The sequence below is a fragment of the Salmo salar genome, chromosome ssa09, assembly GCF_905237065.1.
Source record: "Salmo salar chromosome ssa09, Ssal_v3.1, whole genome shotgun sequence".
In the NCBI taxonomy this organism is placed as follows: Eukaryota; Metazoa; Chordata; class Actinopteri; order Salmoniformes; family Salmonidae; genus Salmo; species Salmo salar.
In genome coordinates, this window is record NC_059450.1 from 28,509,401 (window position 1) to 28,530,279 (window position 20,879).

At 41.3% G+C, this 20,879-nt stretch overlaps 1 protein-coding gene across 1 annotated transcript; it reads right to left on the reverse strand.

Moving 5' to 3' along the window:
• Positions 1-2: 2 nt before the first annotated feature.
• On the reverse strand, positions 3-8,736 carry spata7 (spermatogenesis associated 7). The gene is made up of 12 exons (XM_014211064.2): positions 8,526-8,736; positions 4,118-4,189; positions 3,888-3,977; positions 3,733-3,780; positions 3,495-3,631; positions 2,840-3,300; positions 2,548-2,596; positions 2,135-2,262; positions 1,983-2,033; positions 1,709-1,786; positions 1,227-1,284; positions 3-1,062 (listed from the first exon to the last, which is right to left on the reverse strand). Exons 1-12 carry the CDS (start codon positions 8,563-8,565, stop codon positions 472-474), a joined length of 1,803 nt encoding a protein of 600 aa, XP_014066539.2. The 5' UTR covers positions 8,566-8,736; the 3' UTR covers positions 3-471.
• Between the last annotated feature and the right edge of the window lie 12,143 nt (positions 8,737-20,879).

Here is a 20,879-nt window from a genome sequence, read left to right on the forward strand (position 1 = left end):
TGTGCAGAGTTCATAATATAATACAAAATTTTATTGTAAACATGAAAAACACTGCCAGTCAATGAGGAGGGGGAGCACAGTGTCTTGATTGAAATTATATATGGGGAAAATAATTGAATCAATTAACTGCTTTTCTAGATTACTCACAGATGCTCCCTCTTATTTGAAATGAATAAGCTACAGTGAGCAAAAACACTGATAAATGTAAAGTAGAAAATGTATTTACGGTCTAGTTCCTTCTCATCATTGTGTAACAATAATCCAAATCTATATTGGTCAATACTTTGTACTGGAAATACACATGGCAATGGTGCCCATAACAAGAATAGGCAAAAAGTATGAAATATACCTATCAGCTCCCATTTATAAAACACATTTGAGATGCAAAAACCTCTATCAAATTGTTGTTATCGAAAATAGTCTCCTTTGACTACAAAGCTCACTAAACTCATCCCTAAAATACTAATAAAATCAGAACTCATCATCACTGAAAGAGGCTACTGTGTTTATATTCTCAGTGACTACTGGCCCTGCGGAATTAGGTGCATTGGAAACATGAAATGACTCAGACAGATTTCTCTCGAGATCTTCCAGGTCTTTGGATAGTCCACCACAATTGTCTTCTAGATTTTGATTGTGGTCCTCCTCAAGGGTCAGAGGGGTATTTTCACCAAGTGAAGGAGGAAAGTAATTTTCCCTGTCATGATTGTGCTCATCCAGGCCCTCTGCACCTCCATCAGCATCAGGTGAACCAACAGGCAGACTGTCAGAGTCAGTCCTCTTAGGAGGAGGGCTACCATATAACGGTGTGGACACTGACAATGGAACAACATGCTCCAGCCCACCACTGTCCTGGTTAAACAATGCATAGGGAAAAAGGTCATTGTCCTCTTTGGTTTCTGATAGTGCTCCTCTGTCCAGAGACTCCAGACCCTGTAGATGACCATGAAGAAGGTCAAGCTCTGTGTCCTCACCATTCTTAGGCTCTGCACTAAAGGCAGGTGTGTTGGCTGGACTTTGCAAGTCATTGCGCAGAGTCTCCAGAAGGTGGCTCATTTTGTCCTTAAAAAAAGAACAAAAACAGTTCACGATGACCCTGACAGATCTCTAATTTTAAGTACAGAACATATCAGCTTGTTTGGTTCTCGCTTTGCCATTTTGAATGTAGCATTAGTGTAAAAAACATGCTGCCAGCGCAGATGCCCATGTCAAGTTGAGACACCCACCTCATCCAATAGATGTTTATTCTTGTCAACGTGACGTTCAAACACCCGCTCTAAGACCCTTTAGAAGGAGAATGAATTGGTATGAATACCTACTTGTGGTAACAAATTCATATTCAGTGATGCACAGGCTGCGTTTACACAGGCAGCCCAATTCTGATATTTTATTCCCACTAATTGGTCTTTTGACCAATCGCATGAGATCTTTTAACTTCAGCGCTTTTTCAGAACTGACCTGATTGGTCAACAGACCAATTAGTGAAAAAAAGATCAGAATTGGCTGCCTGTGTAAAAGCGGCCAGAGAGCAGTGCAGCAACGTTAACATGACCCCTATTACAGGTTTCATCAGGTGGGATTATTACGAATATCATTGAGGCCATCACTTGTGATTTATAGCCTAGCATAAATACCAGACACGGTGCTACACTGTAGCTACAAGGTCTCTCATGTCCTGAGAAAAACAGTTCATATAAAAGTGACGTACCTGTCAGAGTACAGGCCCCTGGACAAGATTTCATTTGTTACATCAGCAATGAATTCAAGGTACATAAATTCTTCCTCCCTGTAGAGAAAGGAATGGTAAGTCAGAATGGTAACTTTACAGGGAAACTACGTAAGTGAGACTGCTTGGAACTGCTAGGGTTCAATAGTAATCATGAAGTTATTATATCAGCCTATTTCACACTTTATCATCTTTTCCTATATTTATAGAAAAGTAGTGATTTAAAGGTGGCAAGGTTAAAAAAAATGGTTCTTACTCTGCAGACACCCTCTTCATGATAGGAGATGTCATTCCTTCTGGTGAAACCCTGGAAGAAGCCAATCAAGACAAAATACATACTTTTTTTTGGACAAGAAGCACAGGTACAATACCACAGCACATACAGTCTGAAACCAGTATAAACATTACCTGAAGGAGGGATGGTAGTGATCGCTGCTTACGCTCTTGTTTCCCTTGCTTCGTTGTCCAAATGCTGACAGATTCAGTGTATGGGACTCATCGTCTGCATCCGACCACTCATGCTCTGTACCATGTCCCTATAATAACAGAGAGTGATCAATTAATTCAGTTTTAATCAGGCTCCATGTGTTTAATTAAGCTGTATAATATTTACAAGTATAATTTGCTCTAGATTTGTTCATTGTCTTTCATTTGTGGTAGGTGCTCTTGAAAGACTTCTCTTTTTACTTCCTCTATTCACACTACTCTCTCTCAATATAACAGCAAAAATAATCAACTAATTCTACCACACTTTTTCCCTGACTATATCCTATAATACTGCAATATGTTCTTCCAGGAATTAAGGGTTTAATCGAACTTGCCAGGGGTTGATCATCCCATTCAGCCGATGAGCATTCCTTGGTTCGTGTGCTGCAGGAAAAGAAACAGGATTCAGGATACTGTCTGGACTACCTGCTGTGTGCGAATGTTGAGCATGCTCATCTTATTAGATCCTGTTCAAAGGTGAAACAATTATATGAAAGGATGTTAATTAGCCAATGTTTCCATGGTATCACTCTCTCATCCTGTCTACATCATTCTCTTTCTCTTACGTCATTCACACAAACAGAAAAATAAGACACCTGTGCTGTCAAAAACAGGGAAACACGTTACCTTCCATGATAGGTCTCCTGCCGTGTCAGCCTGGGGATGATCCTCTCCTGGTCCTGGGCTGGTTTACCTCGAGGAGGTGTATAGTAGCGATACTGAGACAGATAGGACCTGCTGTCTGACTTCAGAGTCCTGGGAGTGAAGGGCTTGTCCTGGGTGAAGCGGTGGGCGTGTTTCTGAATCAGGTCCCCACTATAGGTCTTCTGGACAGGGTCCTGAAAGGCCTTGTAGCCACTCTGGGTACCTGTGGTGGCGCAGGAGCGGGCTGGCTGCTGCCTCTGGGAGTTTGGGCTCCTATAGCTGTACTCTGATGCACAATGGAAGAAGTGCGGGGGGCTCCCAGACCCGCCGACCATTTGGGACGGGTAAACTATTTGCTTGGCGTGAAAGGAGGTGTTGATTCTTGGAGTGGAAATCATTGAGCTTCCCAGGTAGAAATAGGCACTTTCTTGACCTGCTCCACTCTGAAAGGCAAGAGAGACCCATCATTAAAATCAATACAATAATCTTTACCATCTATTTCCATGTAATATTACACACTTATAATGACGGTGTGAGTGCCAGTGTACACTTCAAGAATGATTTAAAATGAGGTGAATAAGATAACTAAACTACATACAGAAATAGGGCAGCAATCATTGCAGTGCCTTCTTCTTACTTGGGTATTTTGTGATGGGCAGGAGGCTTTGGTGTTGGCTTTGCTGCTCCTCTGTGAGTGTGAACCAGCTGACTGAGGCCGCCTATCAGACCTGGACGCATCTTTCCTCAACTGCTCCCGCCGTAACTGGTCATTGTCTGTGAATGTACACACAGCAATGATCAACTAAATCAGATCATATAGCCTATGTGCAATTTATTTCGATTTGGTGATAGATTTCAGATGTTAAAAAACGTACATTTTACACTGCTTAGCATACTTTTGGGTACTGATGAATCAATGGCAGCTGAAAGACATTGGAAGAGAATATTTATGTCAATAACCAAAGTCAGCATATGATTGAAATTCTAGAGGACACACAAGTTATTTTACTTCACCGGTTGTATCCCTTACCTTTAGCTGAATACACCTTTTTATAATGGGACACCATATGGTCTTGAATAATGCACTGGGTTAGTCTGCTCGACGACCGAGGGCAGAACGCTGTAAACCCAAGACAAACATTTTTTATTGAGCGGAATGTGGAGATTGAAGCAAGTAAACACATATCACCCCTGTGTGGTGTGGAGCTGTATGTTGAGGTATACATTACGCTGTACACATTGCTATAGCCTAATACTTACGGATGCCTTTTAAACTAATCTGTCCTCTGGGTGGTCCAGTCAGACTGTGGCCTGGGACAGGCGATGCATTACCTAAAAGTGAAATAGTTTGTTAGCTAGTCAATGTTACTTAACATTGTTTAAAGGAGTGCTTAACAGTCAGTGAGAGGAGTAATGTAATATTCAACCTCTTCCTATCCCAGTCTGTTGTCCCCACCTGCTTCAAGAGGTCCACTATTGTTCCCGTACCCAAGCAAGCTAAGGTAAATTAACTAAATGACTATCGCCCAGTAGCACTCACCTGTCATCATGAGGCTAGTCAAGGTCCATATCACCTCCACCTTACACGAAACCCTAGACCCACTACAATTTGCAAACCGCCCCAACAGATCCACGGACAACGCAATCGCTGTGGCACTGCACACCTCCCTATCCCACCTGGACAAGCGGAATATCTATGTGACAATGCTGTAGCACCTTAGAGGCTGCTGCCCTATATACATAGACTTGAAATAACTGTTCACTTTAATAATGGAACACTGGTCACTTTAATAATGTTTACATATTTCACATTACTCATCTCATAAGTATATACTGTATTCAATTCTACTGTATCTTAGTCTGTGCCGCTCTGACATTGCTCGTCCAAATATTTATAGATTTTTAATTCCATTCTTTTACGTTGGATTTGTGTGTATTGTTGTGAAATTGTTAGATAGTACTTGTTAGATATTACTGCACTGTTGGAGCTAGAAACACAAAAAAAATTCTACACCCGCAATAACATCTGCTAAACACGTGTATGTGACCAATACAATTTGATTTGATAGACCACAGTTCAGCTTTCAACACCATAGTGCCCTCCAAGCTCATCACTAATCTCAGGGCCTTGAGTCTGAACTCCTCCCTGTGCAACTGGGTCCTAGACTTCCTGACAGGCCGACCCCAGGTGGTGAGGGTAGGCAATAACACCTCCGCCACGCTGATCCTCAACACAGGGGCTCCCCAGGGGTGTGTGCTCAGCCCCCTCCTGTACACCCATGACTGCGTGTCTTCATCAAGTTTGCTGACGACGCGACAGTGGTAGGTCTGATTACCGACAACGACGAGACAGGCTACAGGGACGAGGTTAGAACCCTGTTGTGTGGTGCCAGGGCTCTAACCTCCTCCCTGTAGCCATCCACAAAGCAAAGGAGCTGATTGTGGACTACAGGAGACAGAATTGGGAGCCCGCCCCACAATCCACATCGACGGGGTCGCAGTGGAGTGGGTCAAAAGCTTCAAGTTCCTTGGCGTGCAGACCACTGAGGCCCTGAAATGGTCCCACCACGCTGACACCATGTTAAAGAAGGCACAACAGCGCCTCTTCAACCGCAAGCGGCTGAAGAAATTCAGCATGGCCCCTAAAACACTCACAAACTTCTACAGATTCCCTATTGAGAGCATTATGATGGTATGAATGGCTCTCCAGAGGGTGGTGCGGTCAGCGCAACGTATCACCGGGGGCACGTTGCCTGCACTACAGGACATTTACAGCCCTCAGTGTCAAAGGAAAGCCAAGAAAATCATTAGGGGCCTCAGCCACCCAAGCCACTGTCTGTTCACTTTGCTCCCATCTGTGGCTCCCTACCTTTTTCGATTACTGTATCAACAACTGCATTTTTCCCTGCCTGGAGTACCCCCTCATGTGCATTTTACCAGTAAGCCTATGGTCTCATGAGTCTTCTCAATCAGACTGTTGAACAGCCATCACTAGCCAGCAGGTTTCTCCCCAAAGAATGTAAGAGGGGCTCTGCGCCACCTTGTGGACTGGTTGCACCACTATGTAAAAAAATAGATCATTGTTATCATATAAGGCAATTTTTTGCCCTAGATTGCAGGAAATGGCAGTTACAGGTGTTCAAAAACGCTTACAGTTACAGTCCCATTGTATATAACATTTTATTTTCCAAATGATATACTGTCATCTATACACATCACACACATATTTATATTCTGGATTCTAACACTGCTTTAGAATGTATCTACTTGGGTTGTTAATTGAACTTGTTCTGAAATGTCTTGATTTCTTGTTTATTTTATTATTTGTGTATTCACTAGACATTCTACAACACTGTTGGAGCTAGTAAGGTAAGCATATCAGGCAGTAGAAAGCTCTCTCATCCATGTATATGCAGATGATACAGTCTTATACTCAGCTGGCCCCTCCCCAGGTTTTGTGTTAAACGCTCTACAACAAAGCTTTCTTAGTGTCCAACAAGCTTTCTCTACCCTTAACCTTGTTCTGAACACCTTTGAAACAAAGGTCATGTGGTTTGGTAAGAAGAATGCCCCTCTCCCCACCGGTGTGATTACTACCTCTGAGGGTTTAGAGGTTGAGGTAGTAACCTCATACAAGTACTTGGGAGTACGGCTAGATGGTACACTGTCCTTCTCTCAGCACATATCAAAGCTGCAGGCTTAGAGCAAACCAAGTCTAGATTTAACCTATCGTAATCACTTCTCTTTTACCCCAACTCCCAAATGAACCCCGATTCAGATGACCATCCTACCCTTGCTAGATTACGGAGACGTAATTTAAAGATCAGCAGGTAAGGGTGCTCTCAAGGGGCTAGATATTCTTTACCATTCGGCCATCAGATTTGCCACCAATGCTCCTTATAGGACACATCACCGCACTGTATGATCCTCTGTAACCTGGTAATCTCTGTATACCCATCGCAAGACCCACTGGTTGATAAAACCCTCTTAGGCCTCCCTCCCCCCTATCTGAGATACCTACTGCAGCCCTCATCCTCCACATACAACACCCGTTCTGTCAGTCACATTCTGTTAAAGGTCCCCAAAGCACACACATCCCTGGGTCGCTCGTCTTTTCAGTTTGCAGCAGCTGCAAAAAACACTCAAACTGGACAGTTTTATCTCCATCTCTTCATTCAAAGACTTAATCATGGACACTCTTGCTGACAGTTGTGGCTGCTTCGTGTGATGTATTGTTGTCTCTACCTTCTTGCCCTTTGTGCTGTTGTCTGTGCCCAATAATGTTTGTACCATGTTTTGTCCTTCTGCCATGTTGTGTAGCTACCCTGTTGTTGTCATGTGGTGTTGCTACCATGCTGTGATGTTGTCTTAGGTCTCTCTTTTTGTAGTGTTGTGGTTTGTCTCTTGTCATGATGTGTGTTTTGTCTTATATTTTTAATCCCAGCCCCAGTCCCCGCAGGGTTAGGTAGGCCGTCATTGTACATAAGAATTTGTTCTTACCTGACTTGCCTAGTTAAATAAAGGTTCAATTAAAATATTTAAATGAATAATTTTCACTGCACCTGCTATAGAGCCCCATAGTGGAGGTGTGATAATACCCATAAAACCTAGCGGTCAAACAGGGAAATGGTTCAATTTTTCCAAAACAGGATTTTAGAAACCCCCCTGGCGTGACGTTTTGATAACCATATACATCTCTCTCGGACAAGGTGACTTCTATAAAATAAATAAGATCTAGCTAGTTTAGGGTAAGAGGGTGGAGGAGCCTCAATTAAGTGAATTATGGTATTCAGTGATTTGAAACTGTGAGGTTATTGGTCCGTTTGAAATAATAGTTTGTATGCTCTGATTGGTTGCAGCAATTACACCTCCTCCACCTCCGGTTTCCTATGGTGGTGCATTTCCTGCCAGAGGACAGAAAGGGAAACAAGGCAGAGCTGCAGGTTGATAAATGAATATAGCATGTAACCATTGTAGCTACCTGTTGTACTGAGAGTTTTGAGACTAAACATGTAAACAACTTTTTGTGGCAGTCCAAGCATGCCAGCATACAGCCATGCTTGTACATGTTATTAACTAGCTAGTTTATTCGTAATACATTTTAGTCATTTAGCAGACGCTCTTATCCAGAGCGACTTACAGTAGTGAATGCATACATTTCATTAAAAAAAAAATTGTTTTGTACTTTTGGTATCTCTAATAAAACTAGGCTATATTTTTGGGGTATCTCTGTTTGGCGTGTATCTAGCCTACCCAGTTCAGGTCTATATTGACCTAGATAAAAAATAATAATAATAATCGTGTCATAGTATAACTTAAGCATACTATGGCACTGAAGTTAAAATATTTAGCTAACAGTTAACGTTACTGATCATGCCCTATCTAACCTGGTTAGCTAGCTAGCGCATCCAATTTCATTTGTCTTGTTAAGTTAGCTATCGAGCTAACTAGCCAGCTTTACATAATAAATCCCCATGCAGCTAAAAGTAGCCAACACAATTTGATAGTTACAGTTTTGCCATACACTTGTGACATGACTAACGTTACTTGCCTTGTCTAACCGTAAACGTGTGACTTGTTGAAGTAAACATGATGAGCTAACACATTTCAGACAACCTGTGCTAACATGTGGTAAACTAACGTTAGCTAGCAAACCGTATCTACCAACCTCTTTTTGGATCCATATAGTCGGTGTATCCCATGCTCATACCAAGTTCTTCAGATAGATCAATGGTGTATAGGTTGATTTACCAAGTGCTAGGTTATGGATTTACATATTTTAAACCCTCACATTTCTGGAGTCGAGCTAACAAATCCCTGAACTGCCGCTGACTCCGCAAGATTAGGGTAGGAAGCTTATTTGTCTCCATGCCGGTTGCTATGACTGCGTCATTACGCTATACATAGAATATGCGTAAAGTTTTTCACATGCAAAAACTCTAAAGCATGCGCACTATACATTTCTCAGGAACATACATTTTTTTATGTTTAGCTGTCTTGATGTGTAGTTGTCTCTTGAAAGCAGGCATGATTGATGTTTGAAATGTGCAACATTGACCTGTTTTTAATTGTGGCTTGTTTGATCAGTAGCCGCCTATGGAGGGATGGGACCTGTCCATGGTTCTGAAACACACACACGTGCGCTCTCTCTCTCTCTCTCTCTCTCTCTCTCTCTCTCTCTCTCTCTCTGCATCTCTTTATCAATAACATCTGCATCTCTTTATCATAAACACTACACTAGGCTACCACATTGGGCCACATCAAACATCTTGTTGGAAATGTGCACACACATAAGGCATATTTCAATATTTAATGTAAACCTATTTTTCATCCTGAAGACGTAATATGACTAATTCATGCTCAGTCTTGAGGAGGCCAATTTCATTCATAATTAAACGGATAGTAGATGGAATTCTCAGTGGTGGTCCCTCACTTGCAAGTCAAGAATTTAATTTACAGAACCAAACTACTTATAGTACAATACCAATCTGAGACTTTGTGTTGGACAGAGCTTCTCTATAACAGAACTAACAATACTTAGTGATTAGTGAGTTTATATAGCATTATAATTAAGTGACCCTGCTAATCTTATACTCTTCTCTTCCCTTTTGTGAAGTCATGGTGGTGTAAAACGCTGTCTCAGGTGCCGCTCCAGAATCTCCCATAAGTGTTCAATTGGGTTGAGATCTGGTGACTGAGACGGACATGGCATATAGTTTACATCGTTTTCATGTTTGTCAAATCCTTCAGTGACCACTCGTGCCCTGTGGATGGGGGCATTGTTATCCTATGAAAGCATTGCTATGGTAGCCAAAATAATGGCCTGCCCAGAATTTGTATACATGACGCTGTATACTTTGTATCCCTCATTTACTCAAGTGTTTCCTTTATTATGTCAGTTACCTTTATCTCTCTTCGGGAGGAGAGCCAATCCAGACTCATCATTGAGGGAGCTGCAGGTAGCCTAGTGGTTAGAGCATTGGGCCAGTAACTGAAAGGTTGCTAGATCGAATCCCCGAGCTGACAAGGTAAAAATCTGTCATTCTGCCCCTGAACAAAGCAGTTGACCCACTGTTCCTAGGCCGTCATTGTAAATAAGAATTTGTTCTTAACTGACTTGCCTAGTAAAATAAATAAATTGAATTGCTAGTGACCATGGCATTTGGCCGGAGCAATGTGGATGGGTAGTCAGGCTAGTGTTTAAATGTACAACCCTTAATTTGCATTAATGTCAATGACCATTGAACATCTGAGTATACTGTGTAGTCTACCTTTAAGTCTTGGGAAGTTTAAGGTTATTGGAAGAGGCCTAGTATAGATACTTGTGTAAAACATACATATATGTCCGGAACTTTAACGACTACGCTTTGTGCTGGATGTGTCAATGCTTAGTTCATAATCTATGAACAGAATTACTGTCTTACCTCAGTAAGCCACAAAATCCCTAGTTTCAAATCAACTGTTTTTCTCAAAGCTATGCTGTGCCATTTTCCCTACATATTCCCCCACATGGGCCAGCCAACTAGCAATTTGAGTTCAACCAATGAGCTTCAGCCCATCACCATTTGAGTGACAGCTTGCAAAAGGTAAATCATGCACACACATCAGAGCTAGAGAGAGAGCAATTACGTGGGGCACATATCTGCACATATGCGACGTAGTAAGCAATTTTCGTGGACCACTTTTGGCTCGTGAGCACTGCTTTCAGGGTTACTGGCTAAAAAGTATGCAAAAGTACTAGAGAGTCTCTTTACATTTTTAAGTACATGAACCATAGGGTCAAGTGTCATGTGAGCCAAACTTGAAATCATGAGAACTTTGTGTACAAAAATCCTGGGGCATGATACATCTATATATATTTGTTTTTCTTCTTTTTTCTTTTTTTTTTACACACAATCCACCTGCAATGAAGCTGCTCAATATTTACATTACATTTGCCTCATTTAGCAGACGCTCCCATCTAGAGCGACCCACCGGAGCAATCAGGGTCAAGTACCCCACCCAAGGGCATCTCAACAGATCCCTCGCCCAGTCGACTCGGGGACCCGAATCAGCGACCTCTCGACCGCCGGCCTAACACTCCCAACCGCCAGGCCACCCACCGCCCCCAACCATCCAAGACCCCGCCCCACAGTCCGCCCCCGAAAACCTTCCCCTCCATTTCCCATCACCAAACCGACCCCATCTCCAATGCCTCCGAGCCACTATCCCCATCCAACCCAAACATACAACTACCCACCCGATGTACCAACGACCAATAAAAATAGAAACAAATACAAGAACAAAGGAAAACAACAATATGAAACAAAAGACATCTAGGACAATAAAAGTTAAAATAGCAAGGCAGACTGTGTGTTTGTGTGCATGTGTGGCACTATTAACGTGTCATTTTTTTGTTTTGTTTATTTTTTAAACATAATTTTACCCCTCACTCAGCAACTTCACTCCCATTCATCTCCAGTTCCACATTCCAACCCTCGGTTTCCCTCTTCCCATCCCACCTATCTCTGCTGGCCACCCTCTTATTACCAAATATCTTTCAAATATGCTGTGATGTTTAACATACCATTTTAATCTATCTAATCAAATAGAATCCACCGATAGCAAGTTGAAGATCAATAGTTTTGCTAGGACTATTACTATATTGGAATGACATTGACCTCATCCTGTCAGTAGATGATGCCTGGCTATTCTTTAAAAGTGCCTTCCTCACTATCTTAAATAAGCAATATCTTAAAATCTGCTGCGGTCATCCCCCACTTCAAAGGGGGTGACACTCTAGACCCAAACTGCTACAGACCTATATCTCTCCTACCCTGTCTTTCTAAGGTCTTCGAAAGCCAAGTTAACAAACATATTACCGACCATTTCGAATCCCACCGTACCTTCTCCGCTATGCAATCTGGTTTCAGAGCTGGTCATGGGTGCACCTCAGCCACGCTCAAGGTCTTAAACGACATCATAACTGCCATCGATAAGAGACATTACTGTGCAGCCGTATTCATCGACCTGGCCAAGGCTTTTGACTCTGTCAATCACCACATTCTTATTGGCTGACTCGACAGCCTTGGTTTCTCAAATGATTGCCTCGCCTGGTTTACCAACTACTTCTCTGATAGAGTTCAGTGTGTCAAATCGGAGGGCCTGTTGTTCGGACCTCTGGCAGTCTATGGGTGTGCCACAGGGTTAAATTCTCGGGCCGACTCTCTTCTCTGTATACATCAATGATGTTGCTCTTGCTGCTGGTGATTCTCTGATCCACCTCTATGCAGACGACACCATTCTGTATACTTCTGACTCCTCTTTGGACACTGTGTTGACTAACCTCCAGACGAGCTTCAATGTCATACAACTCTCCTTCCGTGGCCTCCAACTGCTCTTAAACGCAAGTAAAACTAAATGCATGCTATTCAATCGATCACTGCCTGCACCTGCTCGCCTGTCCAGCATCACTACTCTGGATGGCTCTGACTTAGAATACGTGGACAACTACAAATACCTTGGTGTCTGGTTAGACTGTAAACTCTCCTTCCAGACTCACATTAAGCATCTCCAATCCAAAATTAAATCTAGAATCGGCTTCCTATATCGCAACAAAGCATCCTTCACTCATGCTGCCAAACATACCCTCGTAAAACTGACCATCCTACCGATCCTCGACTTTGGTGAAATAGCCTCCAACACTCTACTCAACAAACTGGATGCAGTCTATCACAGTGCCATCCGTTTTGTCACCAAAGCCCCATACACTACCCACCATTGCGACCTGTAAGCTCACGTTGGTTGGCCCTCGCTTCATACTCATCGCCAAACCCACTGGCTACTGGTTATCTACAAGTCTCTGCTAGGTAAAGCCCCGCCTTATCTCAGCTCACTGGTCACCATAGCAGCACCCACTCGTAGCACGCGCTCCAGCAGGTATATCTCACTGGTCACCCCCAAAGCCAATTCCTCCTTTGGTCGTCTTTCCATCCAGTTCTCTGCTGCCAATGACTGGAACGAACTGCAAAAATCTCTGAAGCTGGAGACTCATATCTCCCTCACTAGCTTTAAGCACCAGTTGTCAGAGTAGCTCACAGATCACTGCACCTGTACATAGCCCATCTGTAAACAGCCCATCTATCTACCTACCTCATCCCCATACTTTATTTATTTATTTATCTTGCTCCTTTGCACCCCAGTATCTCTACTTGCACATTCATCTTCTGCACATCTACCATTCCAGTGTTTAATTGCTATATTGTAATTACTTCGCCACCATGGCCTATTTATTGCCTTAACTTGCCTCATTTGCACTCACTATATATAGACTTTTTGTTTTATTTTGTTCTACTGTATTATTGACTGTATGTTTTGTTTATTCCATGTGTAACTCTGTGTTGTTGTATGTGTCGAATTGCTATGCTTGGCCAGGTCGCAGTTGCAAATGAGAACTTGTTCTCAACTAGCCTACCTGGTTAAATAAAGGTGATTGACTGACCAGGTCTCTCCAAATCTCCCAACAATGCTATTTCTAGGGTCAATTTTAGATTAATTTCCTGCTTTTTCAGCCATTCCTGAACCTGAGACCAGAAGCAGGCTACCTGAGGGTAATACCGTAAAAAAAATGTTCTATTGATTCTGTATCTCGCAACAAAATCAACAGAGCTGCGATGGTTGTGTGCCCCAAATATTCAACATTTTGATGGTGGCTAGAATTCTGTACAATAATTTTTGCTGAAAAGCTCATCCTATGCCATGGAATGGGTACATCAAAAATCTCTTCCCAGCTATTTTGCAATTTGTATGTCACAACTGTCAACATCCTGGTCCTCAAATTAAACTGGTATACTTTCTTATTAAATAGCCATGAAGTATTAATTTATGTATACGGGTAAGAGTCTAGGTACAGTTTCAGATATTATACGTTTCTAATTTTGTCCTGAAGCAAGGATATGCATATTCTTGATACCATTTGAAAGGAAACACTTTGACATTTGTGGAAATGTGGAATTAATGTAGGATAATATAACACATTAGATCTGGTAAAAGATAATACAAAGAAAAACACATATTTTTTGGACCATCATCTTTGAAATGCAAGAGAAAGGCCATAATGTATTATTCCAGACCAGGCACAATTTAGATTTTGACCACTAGATGGCAGCAGTGTGTGTGCAAAGTTTTAGACTGATCCAATGAACCATTGCACATCTGTTCAAAATGTTGTATCAAGATGTGCCTAATGTGCATAATTGCTTTATTAATACATTTTCAAGTTCATAATTGTGCACTCTCCTCAAATAATAGCATGGTATTCTTTCACTGTAATAGCTACTGTAAATTGGACAGTGCAGTTAGATTAACAAGAATTTAAGCTTTCTGCCCATATCAGACTTGTCTATGTCCTGGGAAATGTTTTGTTACTTACAACCTCATGCTAATCACATTAGCCTACGTTAGCTCAAACGACCCGAAGGGGGGGGACACCGATCCCGTAGAGGTTAACCAGGTTTGTCTGATGGTGATTACAGCCATCCATTGTACAATAAGGCTAAAATATTTGTATCTGGAATTTGTCTTTCAGCATCAGTAGAACACGCCTGACTCTCCTCCACCAGTCATACAAGAAGAACGGTCTAATAATGCCTCCCATCAAAAAGAGAGCTGGCCAAAGAAAGCACCTGAAGCATGAGGACTTGCAGCGAGTTGTGAACTTCATCAACATCTACGGAGAGGATAATGCAATAGTATTACCAGGATGCCACCCAGGACACAAACACTTTGGTGGAAAGCTGCTGCCATCTCATGTGACAAAAGCAGCGGTGTGGCATCTTTTCAAGGAATCAACGACAAAACTTGGTATGTAAAACATAAACAACATGTTTTGATTATTTAATTTACCTCCAACATGATTGGCACTACTTTTATTGATCTCACATTGTGTATTTTCCAGAGGTACGTTTGTTGTTGTTTTTTTACCTTTATTTATACAGGTTTTTCTCATTGAGATAAAATCTCTTTTTCAAGAGAGACCTGGTCCAACAGCAGCAGGAACAAAGTTTCAGACAAAACAACTTACATACACTTAAACAACATTGACCAAACCTGTAGACACACATATAGTACAACAATTACATATTAAGTAAAGAAACACAAAAGTCATAACTAAAAAACAGCTGCCTGAAAGACAATTACACTCTTCTATGATATTTACATCGACCAAGTGCTTAAAGGTCACCAACATGACTAGATCATCAAATGTTAAAATGTTCAGGAGAAAATTCCAGGACCACGGAGCTGAGTAACCAATTTCTACCATGACCTGTTCTAATTACTGATGTAGTCAGGCTGTCTTCCTTCAGGAATCTGTGGAGAAAATTGCTGCACCGCATCTCAAGCACTAAGCCCAGGACAGACCTGTGCTGGCAGTCCCAGGGGAACAACTATCAGGTCTTCAGATCTGCCAGTAACTGTAAAGTCAGCCGAGCTGAAGAAGCAAGAGCAGCATCTCCTGCTTGTTCAGAGTGAGCGGTCTGTCTACCAGAAGATGGTTGCTGACTGCAAGACCACCTGTCAAGACCTGCAGTTGTCTCTGGGGGCCCCTACTGAACCATCAAGCAAAGACATCAGGATGCATTACAGCGTTGATTTTGCTCAACAAGTAAGCAACATTTCTTCCTTTACACTGATTTAAGGACATACAGTTGAAGTCGGAAGTTTACATACACCTCAGCCAAATACATTTAAACTCAGTTTTTCACAATTCCTGACATTTAATCCCAGTAAAAATTCCCTGTCTTAGGTCAGCTAGGAACACCACTTTATTTTAAGAATGTGAAATGTCAGAATAATAGCATAGAGAATGATTTATTTCAGCTTTTATCACATTTTATCATATTATTTTATTACATTTTATCACATTCCCAGTGGGTCTGAAGTTTACATACACTCAATTAGTATTTGGTAGCATTGCCTTTAAATTGTTTAACTTGGGTCAAACATTTCGGGTAGCCTTCCACAAGCTACCCACAACAAGTTGGGTGAATTTTGGCCCATTCCTCCTGACAGAGCTGGTGTAACTGAGTCAGGTTTGTAGGCCTCCTTGCTCGCACACAATTTTTCAGTTCTGCCCACACATTTTCTATAGGATTGAGGTCAGGGCTTTGTGATGGCCACTCCAATACCTTGACTTTGTTGTCCTTAAGCCATTTTGCCACAACTTTGGAAGTATGCTTGGGGTCATTGTCCATTTGGAAGACCCATTTGTGACCAAGCTTTAACTTCCTGACAGATGTCTTGAGATGTTGCTTTAATATATCCACATACTTTTCCTCCCTCATGAAGCCATCTATTTTGTGAAGTGCACCAGTCCCTCCTGCAGCAAAGCACCCCCACAACATGATGCTGCTAGCCCCGTGCTTCACGGTTGAGTGGTGTTCTTCGGCTTCCAAGCCTCCCCCTTTTTCCTCCAAACATAACGATGGTCATTATGGCCAAACAGTTCTACGATCTTTGTCCCCATGTGCAGTTGCTAACCGTAGTCTGTCTTTTTAATGGAGGTTTTGGAGCAGTGGATTCTTCCTTGCTGAGCGGCCTTTCAGGTTATGTTGATATAGGACTCGTTTTACTGTGGATATAAATAATTTTGTACCCATCTTCACAAGGTCCTTTGCTGTTGTTCTGGGATTGATTTGCACTTTTCGCAGGAGACAGAACGCGTCTCCTTCCTCAGCGGTATGACGGCTGCGTGGTCCCATGGTGTTTATACTTGCGTACTATTGTTTATACAGATGAACGTGGTACATTCAGGAAATTGCTCCAAAGGATGAACCAGACTTGTGGAGGTCTACAATTTGTTTTCTGATGTCTTGGCTGATTTCTTTTGATTTTTCTCATGATGTCAAGCAAAGAGGCACTGAGTTTGAAGGTAGGCCTTGAAATACATCCACAAGTACACCTCCAATTGAATCAAATGATGTCAATTAGCCTAACAGAAGCTTCTAAAGCCATGACATCATTTTCGGGAATTTTCCAAGCTGTTTAAAGGCACAGTCAACTTAATGTATGTAAATCTCTGACCCACTGGAATTGTGATACAGTGAATTATAAGTGAAATAATCTGTCTGTAGACAATTGTTGGAAAAATTACTTGTGTCATGCACAAAGTAGATGTCCTAACCCACTTGCCAAAACTATAGTTTGTTAACAAGACATTTGTGGAGTGGTTGAAAAACGAGTTAATGACTCCAACCTAAGTGTATGTAAACTTCGTACTTCAACTGTATGTCTACACTGTATTTCTGATCAATTTGATGTTATTTTAATAGACACATTCTTTTGCTTTTCTTTCAAAAACAAGGACATTTCTAAGTGGCCCTAAACTTTTGAACGGTAGTGTATGTAAATGTGATATTTCCTCAAAATGTATTTAAAAAAAACTGTTTTTACTTTCTCGTTATGGGGTATTATTTGAAGATTGATGAGGGAAAAAAACGATTTAATCAATTTTTGAATAAGGCTGTAACATAACAAAATGGGGAAAAAGTAAAGGGGTCTCAATACTTTCAGAATGCACTGTATTTAACTTCCAGTAGTACTTTACCAAAAGCCTTTTCAAAATCCGCTGGTGCTTGCCTACGGAGCTGTGAGGGGAACGGCACCTCCGTACCTTCAGGCTCTGATCAGTCCCTACATCCAAACAAGGGCACTGCGTTCATCCACCTCTGGCCTGCTGGCCCCCCTACCTCTGCGGAAGCACAGTTCCCGCTCAGCCCAGTCAAAACTGTTCGCTGCTCTGGCACCCCAATGGTGGAACAAGCTCCCTCACGACGCCAGGACAGCGGAGTCAATCACCACCTTCCGGAGACACCTGAAACCCCACCTCTTTAAGGAATACCTGGGATAGGATAAAGTAATCCTTCTAACCCCTCCCCCCCAAAAAATATAGAGATGTGCTATTGTAAAGTGGTTGTTCCACTGGATATCATAAGGTGAATGCACCAATTTGTAAGTCGCTCTGGATAAGAGCGTCTGCTAAATGACGTAAATGTAATGTAAATGTAATAGCAGACCTGGTTTATTAGTTATTTCATGTTCTATTACTGCTAGTAGTTGTTGTTTATTGTCTCCAATGTATCGTCCATGTAAAAAACCTGAGTGCTATGCATTTTGCCAGTATTTTTGCATCACAACATTAAAGTCTAAGAGGCCTCCAGTTTTTTTAGACAGACTGGATCTTTGTATTTAGCATCTGGTTCTTGTTTTAGTAATAGTGAAATCAGACCTTCCTCCTCCCTGTGACAGACTACAATTGTTATAGGAGTAGTTAAAACAAGCTAATAATGGAGCTTGAATACATAAAAAAAAGGCTTGATATACCTCTACCGATTTTTCCAGACAGAAAGGATTTAATAGCCTCAAAGTTATTCCTCTGTAATTTGGCCTTCACACTGATCTTTTTATGCATTTGTTAATTTTCCTTTTTTTCATTATTAGGAAAGAAATCCTTACAGAAATTGTCATTCAGTGGGTAAGGAGGAGACTGAAAGGAAAACATGTACATAGAACATTTGGGGGGCCTGGACCAAGTTTATCTACCTGTACTGTTAGTTCCTGTCACAGGAGGTTGGTGGCACCTTAATTGGGGAGGATGGGCTCGTGGTAATGGCTGGAGAGGAATCAGTGGAATGGTATCAAACACATGTTTTCTATGTGTTTGATGCCATTCCATTTACTCCGTTCCAGCCATTACTATGAGCTGTCCTACACTCAGCAGCATCCACTGGTTCCTGTATTTTCCTTGTTAGTGTAGTCTCTTTAGACCAAAACGGCTTTTTCTTTACTGATTAATATTGAGTTGAATGACCTGTGAAGTTACATTTAAAGGTATCCCAAACAATAAGGGGATTTGCTGAACATGTATTGTGATGAAAGAATTCAGTTATATATTATTTGGTCTTAGTTAAGAACAAATTGTCCTCCAGTAGACTTTGATTAAATTTCCAATATCCCGTCCAAGTGGAAAGGCCCATTTAGATTATGGTCCGATCGCATTCTGTCTCATATCAATACTTTTTAAACCTTTGGTGCCAGAAAGAAGTTAAGACAACTAGCTTGATTAAGTCTCCTCCGTGTATATCTCACTAGGTCTGGGTCTCCATATATCCACCAGTTCTAATGTATCCATGATCAATTTTGTGATCTCCTTAAGAGCACGAGGGTGATAGTTTGTAGTGTGATTTCCTTTATGGTCCATTGAGGTACTTAACATTGTGTTATTGTCTCCCACCATAAAGATTTGGTATACATATTTTCAAAGAAGTGTGGGTCATCCTGATTTGGACAATATACACATCTAAACAGCTACATTATTTTGTAATTTTGTATTATGTATTTTTTTACAGTGGTGGCCTAGATTCAGCAGCAGTAGTGCACCGCGGCTAAGTGCATAATTCAAATCAAATCAAAATGTATTTGTCACATACACCTTTAGCAGATGTTATTGCGGGTGTAGCGAAATGCTTGTGTTTCTAGCTCAAACAATACAGTAATATCTAACAATTCACAACAATACACACAACCTAAAATTAAAACAGTTGAATTAAGGAATATAAACATGTTAGGACGAGCAATGTCGGAGTGGCATAGACTAAAATATAGTAGAATAGAATACAGTATATATGAGATCAGTAAATCAAAAATATGCAAACATTACTAAAGTGACCAGTGTTCCATTATTAAAGTGGCCAGCGATTTCAAGTCTATGTATATAGGTGAAACACTGTAAGACGTAATTGTTTTAGTAGTCTAATATAGAATTATGACTTTTACTCATGTGCCATGTCCCTGCAGTAAACGCCAATATCCAGTCAGGAAAGGAGTGGAGCACTTGATTTAACCCAAACGAAAGGTATCCCTCCCTGGCACAAAAGAGTAAGTAACGCATTTACAAACATTTGTTGATGATCATTTATATGCCTATAATTAGCGTACAGTAAGTAGGCTATTAGTGGTAATATTATTATAACTTTTAGAAAAACGTGCATTGATGGAGAGGTAGACTACTAGCCATTAAACGTTGTTCCTCCTTCATTGGGGGTGACATCCTCATTCGTGACTGTGAAGTTCGTGGTTCTAAAAGCGCGCAACTCACTGTCCACTTCTGTTCCGAGTGGACTGACGTGTGGACTGGCGTGTGAAATGAGTTGTAGCCCATTGGATGTTCCTAAAAGGTGCGACAGACAGTAGGCCTACAGAAACCTTATTACGAACAATTTGTCCAGGCGTGCACCACGCGCCCATGGCTCCAGACAATGCAATTTTCGCGTTCCTTTTAAGGAATATTTTATTATGACACAGAACTGTTACAAGGGCGCTGGCAGATTTGGTTTATTTTCCTTTATTTTCTCACGCGCTATTGAGCAGATTTATGGTCTTAGTGTGTATTGAGAAGAAGAATAGCTGTGAAATTTCCACTGGAAAACCCTAGAAACAAGTAAAATTGGACCCCGATCAACGAGGTTAGTAGCCTAAATATACCTTTTCCTCAGAAAGTGGAGTTTGACCCTGAATAGTTTGTCTATGCTGACTGAAGAAATGCTTAGGCTGGGTACAGTTGTCTTTACCATCCACTATGTAAGATAAAATGTGAAAACATATTTTTAATTATTACGATTGTTAATATATATAACGCATCTTTCATTGATGTTATCTAAGAAAGAACAGCTAAAATAGCATTTTATTATAATGCAATGTGATTTTTATGTTGCCAGGTAGTTGGGAGTAGATATCTAGACTCAGCAAAAAAAGAAACGTCCTCTCACTGTCAACTGCGTTTATTTTCAGCAAACTTAACGTGTATATATTGTATGAACTTAATAAGATTCAACAACTGAGACAAACTGAACAAGTTCCACAGACATGTGACTAACAGAAATTGAATAATGTGTCCCTGAACAAAGGGGGGTCAAAATCAAAAGTAACAGTATCTGGTGTGGCCACCAGCTGTATTAAGTAAGTGCCAGTTCTTGCTGTGAGATGT

Coding starts and splice junctions, on each gene's coding strand:
- spata7 (XM_014211064.2), bottom strand. CDS start 8,565: ATGAGCATGGGATACACCGACTATATGGATCCAAAAAGAG. Junction 3,632..3,732: donor TATGCTAAGCAGTGTAAAAT/GTACGTTTTTTA, acceptor GTACATTCACAG/ACAATGACCAGTTACGGCGG. Junction 2,034..2,134: donor CACTACCATCCCTCCTTCAG/GTAATGTTTATA, acceptor GGCTTCTTCCAG/GGTTTCACCAGAAGGAATGA.